The 14,684-nt window shown below is 41.3% G+C and overlaps 1 protein-coding gene across 1 annotated transcript in view; it reads right to left on the bottom strand.

Annotated features, from left to right (window-relative positions):
• Positions 1-2,430: 2,430 nt before the first annotated feature.
• Positions 2,431-14,684, bottom strand: part of THOP1 (thimet oligopeptidase 1) — a 72,753-nt gene continuing 60,499 nt past the window's right edge. The window contains exons 8-13 of the mRNA XM_053702766.1: positions 4,570-4,936; positions 4,285-4,486; positions 3,629-3,815; positions 3,420-3,548; positions 3,193-3,329; positions 2,431-2,804 (exon numbers count right to left, since the gene is read on the bottom strand). Of these exons, the coding sequence (XP_053558741.1) occupies positions 2,646-2,804; positions 3,193-3,329; positions 3,420-3,548; positions 3,629-3,815; positions 4,285-4,486; positions 4,570-4,936 (1,181 nt within the window). The 3' untranslated portion in view covers positions 2,431-2,645. The remainder of the gene's footprint in view (positions 2,805-3,192; positions 3,330-3,419; positions 3,549-3,628; positions 3,816-4,284; positions 4,487-4,569; positions 4,937-14,684) is intronic.

Raw genomic sequence — 14,684 nt, 5'->3', positions numbered from 1 at the left:
GGCGAGTTAGTCTGCATAACTTCCCCCTCGTCAGATTCCTCTGGTGATAAATGTTTTAAAGACAGAATATGATCTTTATTACTTAAAGTGAAGTCAGTACATTTGGTACACATTCTAAGAGGGGGTTCCACCATGGCTTCTAAACATAATGAACAAGGAGTTTCCTCTATGTCAGACATGTTTAAACAGACTAGCAATGAGACCAGCAAGCTTGGAAAACACTTTAAATCAAGTTAACAAGCAAAAAATAAAAACTGTACTGTGTCTTTAAGAGAAACAAATTTTGTCAGAATTTGAAAAACAGTGAAAAAAAGCAGTAAATCAAACGAAATGTTTACAGTGTGTATAATAAGCTAACAGAGCATTGCACCCACTTGCAAATGGATGATTAACCCCTTAGTTCAAAAAACGGATCAAAAAAACGATAGACGTTTTTTAACAGTCACACAACTGCCACAGCCTTGCTGTGGGCCTACCTTCCCCAACAAACTATTTTGGACAGCCTAAGAGCCCTTTAGAGAGGTCCTATAGCATTCAGGGGACTCCTGGAGGAAGCTGGATGTCTCAGTCTGTAAAAGTTACTGCGCAAAAAAGCGCTAAATTAGGCCCCTCCCACTCATTAAAACAGTGGAAAGCCTCAGGAAACTGTTTCTAGGCAAATTTAAGCCAGCCATGTGGAAAAAACTAGGCCCCAATAAAGTTTTATCACCAAAGTATATATAAAAACGTTTAAACATGCCAGCAAACGTTTTATATTGTAAATCTATAAGAGTATTACCTCTGAAAGTAAGCATGATACCAGTCGCTATTAAATCACTGTATTCGGGCTTCCCTTACATAAATCTGGTATCAGCAGCATTTTCTAGCATTTACATCTCTAGAAAAAAAATTTAACTGCACATACCTCATAGCAGGATAACCTGCACGCCATTCCCCAGCTGAAGTTACCTCTCTCTTCAGTTATGTGTGAGAACAGCAATGGATCTTAGTTACAACCTGCTAAGATCATAGAAATCACAGGCAGATTCTTCTTCTTTTTCTGCCTGGGACAAAATAGTACAACTCCGGTACCATTTGAAAATAACAAACTTTTGATTGAAGAAAGAAACAACCACGTTTCACCACTTCTCTCTTACTACCTCCATGCTTGTTGAGAGTTGCAAGAGAATGACTGGATATGGCAGTTAGGGGAGGAGCTATATAGCAGCTCTGCTGTGGGTGATCCTCTTGCAACTTCCTGTTGGGAAGGAGAATATCCCACAAGTAATGGATGATCTGTGGACTGGATACACCTTACAAGAGAAATGGAATCCACAACACCCAAATCATTGTGCAAAATGCCAATATCCTAATCCTTCCCTAACTCATTATTTCTTAGAATGCCCAATGATCCGATGCTTTTGGGGACTACTACAATACTGGTTTAAAACTGTACTATCTGTTGAAATTACCTTTGACACTGATAAGATCTACCTGTTCAAGTGGGATCAAACTTAAAGGGATACTAAACTCAATTTTCTTCTTTCATGATTCAGACAGAGCATGCAATTTTAAACAACTTTCTAATTTACTCCTATTATGCATTTTTCTTCGTTCTCTTGCTATCTTTATTTGAAAAAGAAGCCATCTAAGCTAAGGAGCCAGCCAATTTTTGATTTAGAACCCTGGCCAGGACTTGTTTATCAGTGGGTGCATTTAGCCACCAATCAGCAAGCACAACCCAGGTTGTGAACCAAAAATGGCCGGCTTCTAAACATACATTCTTGCTTTTCAAATAAAGATAGCAAGATAATGAAGAAAATTGATAATAGAAGTACATTAGAAAGTTGCTTAAAATTGCATGCTCTATCTGAATCATGAAAGAAAAAATTTGGGTTCGGTATCCCTTAAAAAAATATTCTTGACATTTTGAAGATAAAGATTCATATACTGTATTTTGAAATATTTTAAGTCGTCAAATACATCATTAATATTAAAAGATGTTAAAGAATCTTGTTTCCCAGTGGATTTCCCTATTGAATTGACTAAACATTTTCGATAAATATTGACAGAATGAAAATGATTCTGCCTACAATAATCCAAGAAAATCAGACTGGATTTATCCATCATACAATATGGGAACAAACATAACTCAATATCTTCCGAGGTGAAGCTGGGGAAGAGGTTTTTAATTTGACTCTAGAAATAAATAATTGAAAACTACAATTGGCTCTATACGTTTATGACCGTTTTTGTTAAAGAATCTTCTATTTGTTTAAAAAAACATTTAAGGAATTTGAAGATTATAGTATTGGCTGTAAAATAAATGTGGCTAAAAGATTACTTGGTTAAATTAAACAGAAAAACAGTGTATGTATCATCAGACTGAATCTCATACAATGCTCTTGTGCTGATCTTTATTGTAACATTTGCTAAAGAGAAGAATAGAGATTTGTTGTTAATTTCCATATTTATTTTTTCTTGAAACTGATATTTAAATATAAAATTGGTAAAAGAAATTGCTATTAACAGCAGCCTCTGATACTGCACATTAAACTTTCATTTTGTGGGTTATATGCCAATGCCCGTTTGCTAAGTAAACAGTCTAGGTAACTGGTCCTTATTTTATATATATTTTTTTAAATATATATATGTATGCGAGTCCCTCATTCAGTAGATGACCCCGGGGAAGTCAAGTTAGTCAGCCCTTTGCTCTGGAGGAATGCATCTTGCTTCGGGTCCCGGCCTAAGAAGTTTCTCAACATATCAATGGCATCAAGAGAGCCCCCGGGCTTCAGTATACCGTTCCTGTAATCCACACCAACCTGAAAAGAATAATAAAAAAATTAATGATAAATTAAGCAGCAAATCAAAATCCCCTTTCATTACAAACAAAAACCAAATATGAAACAGTTGTCCCTTATGTAATTTTAACACATCAATTCTGTATGATTATTTAGTACAAATTAGCAAATATTACTAAACTTACATGAGATACTACATGACACTTTGTTGTAAACATTGTTAAAACCAATATACATGTGGACAAAAATGTAATTATCTAATAATTCTGGATCTGAGTCTTGATCACTAGTGTTACTAATCCTCGCCAATAAAATGTCAGCAATTTTCGAGATTGGAGGTCTTAGACTAGGAATTGAGATCAAAAGTAGTGCACTGATAAGCCTTTACCTAACAAGTTAACTTTCTCACCTTTGTGCTCATGATACCTTCTTGCTTGAACCGTGTGTAGAACATATCCATAGAATATACTTCACTCCACAGGTACCCATAGTACTGAGCATCATACCCTCCAGCAAGGTGTCCAAATGTGGCCGGCATGTTTGTACCTAGTAAAGAGAACAAATGGCTCAATGACAACAGATCCAACTTACTGTGCCAGATCTTATTATTTACAATACAAAATGCAGTTCTCTTACCTTCTGTGGCTGGAATCCCCAGGATCTCCTTACACAACCTGCTATATTCCTCAACTGGATCAACACCAATCTGAGTGTGCAGTGCCTGGTCTATCTTAGCAAGGACTATCTGGCGAAGATTTAAAAGACCTGGAGAAAAGGAATTCAATCAAAATTGTATATTTTCAGCCCCCTCCCAAAGTATCTCTGACAGAGTAAATAGTAGATACCGGTGTTGGCCAGACGTGACTTAAGAAGCTTTTCCAGGACATCCTCTGGGATTGGGTTGCCAGTCTTGTAGTGTTTGGACATACGTTTCAAAGATTCTCTCTCCCACACCCAGTTTTCAAGCATCTGAGAAGGTGCCTCAACAAAGTCTCTCTCAACATGTGTTCCACTGAACATAACAAAATCTGCCTGTGACACACAAACAGTCTAGGTCACAACTGACATTCAAATATGAACAGGTAATTAAAAGTAAATGCTGATCAGGGTAGGAACGGAATAATGCATTGGTGTGTATGTAGAAGTTTATATACAACAGGTGTTCTTGGTGAGGCAAATAAACAGACAACATGGTCACTGTCCACCAATAAAGCAGTAGGAGTTTTGCTTATCAGCCAGTGAGCAAACAGGTCTTCCAGTTATATTCAAAATCCAAAAAGGATAAGATGTTAAAGTAGTGTTCTTTCATTAGCACGATAGAAATGTTTCTATACATTTAATGAGGAAATTACTCAGAGCATGTAGTACAGACAAGGCTGTCTCTGTCATGAAAATGCCAGACCACTTGGTACAAACTACAGGTAGAGTGTGATCTTGGAAGGGGTTTTAAAATTGCTACCACTGATTATAGAGCATACCCAGACAACTCAGTGCAGCTTACCTGTGAACACAGCTGATGCATGACATGACCAAACTCATGGAAATAGGTTTCCACCTCATCGTGCTGCAGAAGAGAAGGAGCATCGGATGTAGGTTTGGTGAAGTTGGCAACCATGGCAGCCACAGATATCTGTCTTGTGCCATCTGGCAGAAGACAACCAGGCTGTAGACCAAAGCATGCTGCATGGCCGTATTTACCCTCCCTAAAGATAAATAGAAAAGTTTAAAAAACCCGGACAACTAGGAAAGCAGACATTATACAAAGAATAAGTATTGAAAGATTTACCTTGGATACAAATCCAGATAGAACATTCCCAAGATTTGCCCTGTAGCTTTATCCCTCACATTGTACAAAGTTACATCTGTATGCCAGACTGGAGCTCCCTTCTCCTGTTCAAAAATCAAACCAAGCAGCTCTTGATAAATATCAAGCAGACCCGAAGTCACCACCTCCATGGGGAAGAATTCCTTTAGGAAGTTTTGGTCTACGCTATAAGTTGTCTCCTCAACTTGGTTCATATAATAGCGCATGTCCCAGGCATTGAGTTTGTTATCAAACTCTAGACCTCGCTTCTCACACTCTTTCCGTTTCAAATCAAACATGACTGATCTCTCCTGTTCTCCAAGGGTCTTCAGCTTTTGGTACAACTCATCTAAAAAAAAAAAAAAAAAATTAAAAAAAAAAAAAAAAAACAACAGCAAATCTCAAGGGAAGCAACAAGGGGGACTCCAAAATATGTATGTTTCTTAAAATAATTAAAATTACAGGCAGTTTAAAAAAAACATTTATGTACAAATTTAATAACAATATAAATTATATATTATATTTAAAAGCAATAGACAATGCATTACCCTCACTTTAACATACAATACAGAGACAGTAAAATAAAAATTAAAAACTTTCCTGATACAATTTTAAACAACTTTTTCCAATTTACTTCTAGTATCTAAATTGCTTTACTCTCTTGGTATCCTTTCTTAAAAATTATACCTAAGCAGTGCTGCTCCTTCAACAAAGGATACTGACAGAATTTTAAAAAAAAGGGAAGTTGTTGGGGTTTCATGCCCCTTTAAAGTACTATATACCTAAGATTTACCTCATGATATAACCCCTTGTAGATATCTCTTCAGAAAAAAGAAAAAGATGAGACATATGTAGGTCTTCCACAGAAGTGAAAAAGATAGCATTACAAATATTACACATAGAGAATAAACAAAGCAAGTTCTGATGGTTTTCTTCATAAACACAAAAATACAACAACATTGAAGCAAAGGACTACTGTGAAAATAGGAAAACTCAAAAAGAAAATTTATGCTTACCTGATAAATGTATTTCTTTTTTGACACGAAGATTCCACGGATCATCTTAATTACTAATGGGAATACCACTCCTGCCTTGCAGGAGGCGGCAAAGAGCACCACAGCAAAGCTGTTAAATATCACCTCCCTTCCCTCCCAATCCAGTCATTCGACCGAAGTAAAGGAGAGAAAGGAAGTAACAAGGTGCAGAGGTGTCTGAAGTTTATAATAACCAACAACCTGTCTTACAAAAACAGGGCGGGCCGTTGACTCATCGTGTCAAAAAATAAATACATTTATCAGGTAAGCATAAATTTTCTTTTCTTTTTAATGATACGATGAGTCCACGGATCATCTTTATTACTAATGGGAATCAATACCCAAGCTAGATACGGGAGGGACAAGACAGGGAACCTAAACGGAAGGCACCACTGCTTGAAGAACCTTTCTCCCAAAAGCGGCCTCAGTCGAGGCAAAAGTGTCAATTTTGTAGAATTTTTAAAAAGTGTGAAGAGAGGACCAAGTTGCTGACAAAATGATTGTACATCTGCCAGACGTTTGTGTAACAAAATAGATAAGGCAGAGATTTGACCCTTTAGGGAACTTGTCGATAATCCTTTCTCCAAACCCTCTTGGAGAAAAGACAAAATTCTAGGAATCCTAACTCTACTCCATGAGTAGCCCTTGGATTCACACCAATAGAGATATTTACGCCATATTTTATGGTAAATCTTTCTAGTTACAGGTTTACAAGCCTGAATCATGGTCTCTATGACCGAGTCAGAAAAGCTCTGCTTGGATAAAATTGAGCGTTCAATCTCCAAGCAGTCACCTTCAGAGAAACTAGATTTGGGTGAAGGAAGGGTCCTTGAATTAGAAGGTACTTCCTCAACGGAAGTCTCCAAGGTGGCAGAGATGACCTGTCCATCAGATCTGCATACCAAATCCTGCGAGGCCAAGCTGGTGTAATGAGGATCACCAATGCCCTCTCCTGCTTGATTCGAGCAATTACCCGAGGAAGCAGAGCAAACGGAGGAAATAGGTATGCTAGACTGAAGGTCCAAGGGACCGTCAGAGCATCTATCAGTCCCTGGACCTCGACTCGTATCTCGGGAGTTTGGCATTCTGTTGAGATGCCATGAGATCCAATTCCAGCTGACCCCACCTGAGAATCAGGTCGGAGAACACTTCCGGATGGAGTTCCCACTCCCCCGGATGAAAGGTCTGCCTGTTCAGGAAGTCCGCCTCCCAGTTGTCCACCCCTGGGATGTGGATCGCCGACAAATAGCAAGAAAGGGCCTCCGCCCACTGAATTATCTTGGTTACCTCTGTCATCGCTAAGGAACTCCTCGTTCCTCCCCGATGACTGATGTAAGCCACTGAAGTTATGTTGTCCGACTGGAACCTGATAAATTTGACCGAGGCTAACTGAGGCCAGGCCAGAAGAGCAGTGAAGATCACTTTCAGCTCCATAAGTATTTGCGGAGACAAATAGGCATAATCTCCGTTCCATAGCCTGAGCATGTTTAACTGCAGAGGTCTGAGATGAAACCGAGCAAACGGGATGATGTCCATTGCTGCCACAATCAGCCCGATCACCTCCATGCACTGAGCCACCGATGGCCGAGGAGTGGACTGAAGGGCTAGACAGGTATCGAAAATCTTTGATTTCCTGACTTCTGTCAGAAAAATCTTCATTGATAGGGAATCTATTATGGTTCCCAAGAAAGTTACCCTTGTATTTGGGACTAAGGAACTCTTTTCCAAATTTACCTTCTACCCGTGAGATCGTAGGAAGGATAACACCATGTCTGTGTGGGATCTTGCTTGTTGCAAGGATGGCGCCTGGACTAGGATATCGCCCAGATAGGGCGCCACTGCAATGCCCCGTAACTGAAGCACCGCCAACGGCGATCCCAGAACCTTTGTGAAAATTCTGGGAGCTGTGGCAAGACCAAAAGGGAAGAGCCACGAACTGGAAGTGTTTGTCCAGAAAGGCAAACCTTAAGAACTTGTGATGATCCCTGTGAATGGGAACATGCAGGTACGCGTCCTTTAAATCCACTGTTGTCATAAATTGACCCTCTTGGATCAAAGGGAGAATGGAACAAATAGTTTCCATCTTGAAGGACGGTACTCTGAGAAATTTGTTTAGACTCTTGAGATCTAAAATTGGTCTGAAGGTTCCCTCTTTTTCTGGGAACCAAGAACAGATTGGAATAAAATCCCAGACCCTGTTCCTGCATTGGAACAGGAACAATCACTCCCAGGTCGGAGAGGTCTCCTACACAGTGTAAGAACGCCTATCTTTTTGTCTGGTTTGCAGATAATCTTGAAAACAGAAACCTGCCTCTGGGAGAAAAACTTTTGAACTCTAGTTTGTATCCCTGGGACACTATTTCTATTGCCCAGGGATCCAGAACATCTAGAACCCAAGCCTGAGCGAAGGAAAGTCTGCCCCCTACAAGATCCGGTCCCAGATCGGGGGTAGGCCCTTCATGCTGTTTTTGATTTAACAGCAGGCTTCTTGGATTGTTTTCCCTTATTCCAAGACTGATTGGGTCTCAATGAAGGTTTGGACTGTTCCTGCTTGGAGGCTGAAGACAAAGAATTTCCCTTGAAATTTCGAAAGGAACGAAAATTACTCTGTCGTCCCTTTTGTTTGTTTCTCTTATCCTGAGGGAGAAGATGACCCTTACCTCCCGTAATGTCAGAGATTATTTCTGTCAAGCCAGGTCCAAACAAGGTCTTCCCCTTGTAAGGAATCGCTAAAAGCTTAGACTTAGAGGATACATCCGCAGACCAAGGTTTTAACCATAAGGCTCTGCGAGCTAGAACAAAAAAAACTGAAATCTTTGCTCCCAGCTTGATAACTTGAAGGGAAGCATCCCAACCAATATGCTGCAGCACTAGTGACGGTAGCAATGCACACAGCTGGCTGCCATTGTAAGCCCTGGTGTACATACATCTTTTTGAGTAACCCCTCTAATTTTTTGTCCATAGGATCTTTGAAAGCACAACTATTCTCTATGGGAATAGTAGTTCTCTTAGCTAAGGTGGAAACAGCTCCTTCCACCTTGGGGACTGTTTGCCAAGCCTCCTTAACAGAGTCGGCTATGGGAAACATCTTTTTAAATATAGGAGATGGAGAAAAGGGTATACCCGTTCTCTCCCACTCCTTAGTAATAATCTCAGAAGCTCGGTCTGGTACCGGAAAAACGTCTATCGAGGAAGGTACTTCAAAATATTTGTTCAGTTTACTGGATTTCTTAGGATTAACAACGACCGTGGAATCGCAGTCGTCCAAAGTAGCTAAAACCTCCTTAAGTAACAGACAAAGGTGTTCTAGCTTAAACCTGAAGGATACAACTTCAGTATCAGCAAGAGGCATTACACTGTCAGAATCTGAAATTTCACCTTCAGATGCTACTATGTTATCCTCCTCCTCTGGCTTCTGTGAGGGGAGATCTGAAATAGCAACAACTGCGTCAGAAACCTCGCTTACTGAATGTCTGATTTTTCTCTTACGCTTTCCCTGCAACATTGGAAAAGCAGAAAATGCATCTGAAACTGCAGAAGACATAAGAGAAGCGATGTCCTTTAAAGTAACTCCAGCGGGAGCTAGAGAGGAAGCGCAGGGCACTGCATGTGAGGGCGGTAAAATTTGGGACGCTTGAGAAGAAAGTTACGGCATATATTGAATATTATCATTAGATTCCTGAACAGCATCCTCTTTAGAAATTGTTGGCTCAGAAAAAATTCTCTCCCTATAGCTTAAAGTTCTCTCAATACATGAGGAACAGAAAGGGATTGGTGGTTCCACATTGGCATCAAAACATAGAGAGCAAGTGACACTTTGTAAGGCCTCTTGGTCCATCTTCTAACTCACAATTAACAAATGGACATAAAAGGATAAAAAAAAAAAATTAATAAAAGGCAAAAACCAGAAAAACGTTACTATCTCTTTAAAAATAATAAAGTAACTTTTTTATTCCGTTTAAATATATGTAGAATAAATAACCTCAAAATGTTAAAATAAACTTTTAAACACCTCCACACCTCAGCAATACTTTGCTGAGGTGTCTACCTCCTCTGAGCAGGAGCCGAATGTCCCCATAACTTGGCTTCAGTCGCACAGACGACAGTCTCAACTGATAACACGCAGTTGTGCTAATCTGCGGTGTTAACACATAAGCTAACATATAGCGATGCGTAGAATGTCCTACAACGGAGCAGAGTGACGGTTAATTACGTTAAAAACCCGCCGGGAGTGTGGAACCACCGCCATTAAATAACCAGCCCCAGTGCCTGCATCTATGCTGTGCAAGGTGTCCCCTATGCTCCAGGGGAGTCTTTGATAAAAGTTAGTGATGAGGTCTGTCCCTTCAATAAACAACCCTTTAGTCATTAAAGTGCCCAACTTGTTTTTATTTATATCCCCCAGAAAGCCAGCCAGCACTTACCTCATCTTCTGCCTGACAGCAAGGCAGTTGTCAGGTTTGAGAGGTCCTCTCCCTCACATGGACCTGTAAAATAAAGGAAAGTCCTGAGTCAAAATCCCTCAGGTTTTCAGGGTTAGGGCAGCAACAATATATGGGAGGCGCAGTGAGAATTATGTCCCACAAGCTCCCATTGCTCTAAAGCCACCACTGCTCTACTGAAGAGACTGATATGGACTATGGCTACACCCTAGAACAAAGCAGCACAATCTTGCATCACTTTTAAAATAATAAACTCTTGATTGAAGAATCTTTTCTAAACCTAACTTTACCACTTCCTAGCACTAACGTAGGCAAAGAGAATGACTGGGTTGGGAGGGAAGGGAGGTGATATTTAACAGCTTTGCTGTGGTGCTCTTTGCCACCTCCTGCAGGGCAGGAGTGGTATTCCCATTAGTAATTAAGATGATCCGTGGACTCATCGTGTCATTAAAAAGAAATACAGGTTTGGGGTTTTCAGACAGATAACAGCAAATACGTTATATATAGTGCATAATCAAATACATAACAAAAGATAATTTAATAGCACAAACTCTGAATTTCAAATTAGCAGTAGATATTCCCTGCCCCCTGAATCATGTGACAGTCATCGGCCAATCACAGTCTAATATATATGCATATACTTTAGCACATGCTCAGTAGGAGCCCGGGGTCAGAGAAAGTGTGCATATAAAAATACTGTGCACAGTTTGATAATGGAAGTAAAATTTAAAAAGTTGTTTAAAACTATCTGAGATCATGTTTTATTTTGGCTTTATTGTCCTTTTAATAATAAGCAAGACTACATAGGTGAAGCAGCTATAACCCACTCTTGTGTTAAAGGAATATGAAACTCAACATTTTTCTTTTGTGATTCAGACAGCGCATACCATTTTGAAAAAGCTTACAATTTATTTCTATTATCAAATTTGCTTCATTCCTATGGTATTCTGTGTGGAAGAGATACCTAGATAAGGATCTGGAGCACTACATAGCAGGCAATAGTGCTGCCACCTAGTGCTCTTTCAAATGGAGAATTTTCTTACAAAATTGCTGCCATATAGTTCTCAAGATATAGGGCTCTATTTAACAAGCTCCGTAAGGAGCTTGATGGCCCCTGTTTCTGGCGAGTCTTCAGACTCGCCAGAAACAGCAGTTATGAAGCAGCGGTCACAAAGACCGCTGCTCCATAACCTGTCCGCCTGCTCTGAGCAGCCGGACACACATCGCCACAATACAACCCGATCGAGTACGATCGGGTTGATTGACACCCTCTGCTGGCAGCCCATTGGCCGTGAGTCTGCAGGGGGCGGCGTTGCACCAGCAGCTCTTGTGAGCTGCTGGTGCAATGCTGAATACGGGGAGCGTATTGCTCGCCGTATTCAGCTAGGTCTGGCGGACCTGATCCGCAGTGTCGGATCAGGTCCGCCAGACCTTGATAAATATGCCCCATAGGCTGGATCCTAAGCTTTACATCCCTGTCTCTCAACAAAAGATACCAAGAAAACAAAGAAAAACAAAAAAGTCATTCAATTACTAGTGGGAATATCACTCGTGGCCAGCAGGAGGAGGCAAAGAGCACCACACCAAAGCTGTTAAGTGTCACTCCCCTACCCATAATCTCCAGTCATTTGACTGAAGGGAAATGGAAAACATAATTTATGCTTACCTGATAAATTTATTTCTCTTGTGGTGTATCCAGTCCACAGATCATCCATTACTTGTGGGATATTCTCATTCCCAACAGGAAGTTGCAAGAGGACACCCACAGCAGAGCTGTCTATATAGCTCCTCCCCTCACTACCATATCCAGTCATTCGACCGAAAACAAGCAGAGAAAGGAGAAACCATAGGGTGCAGTGGTGACTGTAGTTTAAAATTAAAAAATACCTGCCTTAAAATGACAGGGCGGGCCGTGGACTGGATACACCACAAGAGAAATAAATTTATCAGGTGAGCATAAATTATGTTTTCTCTTGTAAGGTATCCAGTCCACGGATCATCCATTACTTGTGGGATACCAATACCAAAGCTAAAGTACACGGATGAAGGGAGGGACAAGGCAGGTACCCAAACGGAAGGTACCACTGCCTGTAAAACCTTTCTCCCAAAAATAGCCTCCGAAGAAGCAAAAGTATCAAATTTGTAGAATTTTGAAAAAGTATGAAGCGAAGACCAAGTCGCCGCCTTGCAAATCTGTTCAACAGAAGCCTCATTTTTAAAGGCCCATGTGGAAGCCACAGCTCTAGTAGAATGAGCTGTAATCCTTTCTGGAGGCTGCTGGCCAGCAGTCTCATAGGCTAAGCGGATTATGGTTCTTAGCGAAAAAGAAAGAGAGGTTGTCGAAGCCTTTTGACCTCTCCTCTGTCCAGAGTAGACAACAAACAAAGCAGATGTTTGACGAAAATCTTTAGTAGCTTGTAAGTAAAACTTTAAAGCACGAACCACGTCCAGATTGTGTAATAGACGCTCCTTCTTTGAAGAAGGATTAGGACACAAAGACGGAACAACAATCTCTTGATTGATATTCTTATTAGATACCACCTTAGGTAAAAACCCAGGTTTGGTACGCAGAATTACCTTATCTGCATGGAAGATCAGATAAGGAGAATCACATTGTAAGGCAGATAACTCGGAAACTCTACGAGCCGAGGAAATAGCTACCAAAAAAAAGAACTTTCCAAGATAAAAGTTTGATATCTATGGAATGAAGAGGTTCAAACGGAACCCCCTGAAGAACTTTAAGAACCAAATTTAGGCTGCAAGGTGGAGCAACAGGTTTAAACACAGGCTTGATTCTAACTAAAGCCTGACAAAATGCCTGAACGTCTGGGGCATCCGCCAGACGCTTGTGCAAAAGAATAGATAGCGCAGAAATCTGTCCCTTTAAGGAACTAGCTGACAATCCTTTCTCCAATCCTTCTTCGAGAAAAGATAATATCCTGGGAATCCTGACCTTACTCCATGAGTAGCCCTTGGATTCACACCAATAAAGATATTTACGCCATATTTTATGATAGATTTTCCTGGTGACAGGCTTCCGTGCCTGAATTAAGGTATCAATGACTGACTCGGAGAAACCACGCTTTGATAAAATCAAGCTTTCAATCTCCAGGCAGTCAGCCTCAGAGAAATTAGATTTGGATGGTTGAAAGGACCTTGAAGTAGAAGGTCCTGTCTCAGCGGCAGAGTCCATGGTGGAAAGGATGACATGTCCACCAGATCTGCATACCAAGTCCTGCGTGGCCACGCAGGTGCTATCAAGATCACTGATGCTCTCTCCTGCTTGATTTTGGCAATCAGACGAGGGAGTAGGAAACGGTGGAAACACATAAGCCAGGTTGAAGGACCAAGGCGCTGCTAGAGCATCTATCAGCGTTGCCCTGGGGTCCCTGGACCTGGATCCGTAACAAGGAAGCTTGGCGTTCTGGCGAGACGCCATGAGATCCAGTTCTGGTTCGCCCCAACGAAGAACCAATTGTGCAAACACCTCCGGATGGAGTTCCCACTCCCCCGGATGAAAAGTCTGTCGACTTAGAAAATCCGCCTCCCAGTTCTCTACACCTGGGATATGGATAGCTGATAGGTGGCAAGAGTGAATCTCTGCCCAGCGAATTATCTTTGAGACTTCTAACATCGCTAGGGAACTCCTTGTTTCCCCTTGATGGTTGATGTAAGCCACAGTCGTGATGTTGTCCGACTGAAATCTGATGAACCTCATTGTCGCTAGATGAGGCCAAGCCTGAAGAGCACTGAATATCGCTCTTAGTTACAGAATGTTTATTGGAAGGAGTGACTCCTCCTGAGTCCACGATCCCTGAGCCTTCAGGGAGTTCCAGACTGCACCCCAACCTAGAAGGCTGGCATCTGTCGTTACAATTGTCCAATCTGGCCTGCGAAAGGTCATACCTTTGGACAGATGGGCCCGAGATAGCCACCAGAGAAGAGAATCCCTGGTCTCTTGATCCAGATTCAGTAAAGGGGACAAATCTGTGTAATCCCCATTCCACTGACTGAGCATGCATAGTTGCAGCGGTCTGAGATGTAGGCGTGCAAACGGCACTATGTCCATTGCCGCTACCATTAAGCCGATTACTTCCATGCACTGAGCCACCAAAGGGCGAGGAATGGAATAAAGAACACGGCAGGAATTTAGAAGTTTTGATAACTTGGACTCCGTCAGGTAAATTTTCATTTCTACAGAATCTATCTAGGAAGGAAACTCTTGTGAGGGGGGATAGAGAACTCTTTTTCTCGTTCACCTTCCACCCATGCGACCTCAGAAATGCCAACACTATGTCCGTATGAGACTTGGCAATTTGGAAGTTTGACGCCTGAATCAGGATGTCGTCTAAATAAGGGGCCACTGCTATGCCCCGTGGCCTTAGGACCGCCAGAAGCGACCCCAGAACCTTCGTAAAAATTCTTGGGGCTGTAGCTAACCCAAAGGGAAGAGCTACAAACTGGTAGTGCCTGTCTAGGAAGGCAAACCTGAGAAACCGATGATGATCTTTGTGTATCGGAATGTGCAGATAAGCATCCTTTAAATCCACAGTAGTCATGTATTGACCCTCCTGGATCATAGGTAGGATGGTACGAATAGTCTCCATCTTGAATAATGGAA

The sequence above is a fragment of the Bombina bombina genome, chromosome 2 (genome assembly GCF_027579735.1).
Source record: "Bombina bombina isolate aBomBom1 chromosome 2, aBomBom1.pri, whole genome shotgun sequence".
Classification (NCBI taxonomy): Eukaryota; Metazoa; Chordata; class Amphibia; order Anura; family Bombinatoridae; genus Bombina; species Bombina bombina.
Note: the sequence above shows the minus strand (reverse complement) of the source record. Positions and strands in the feature narration are given on the sequence as shown.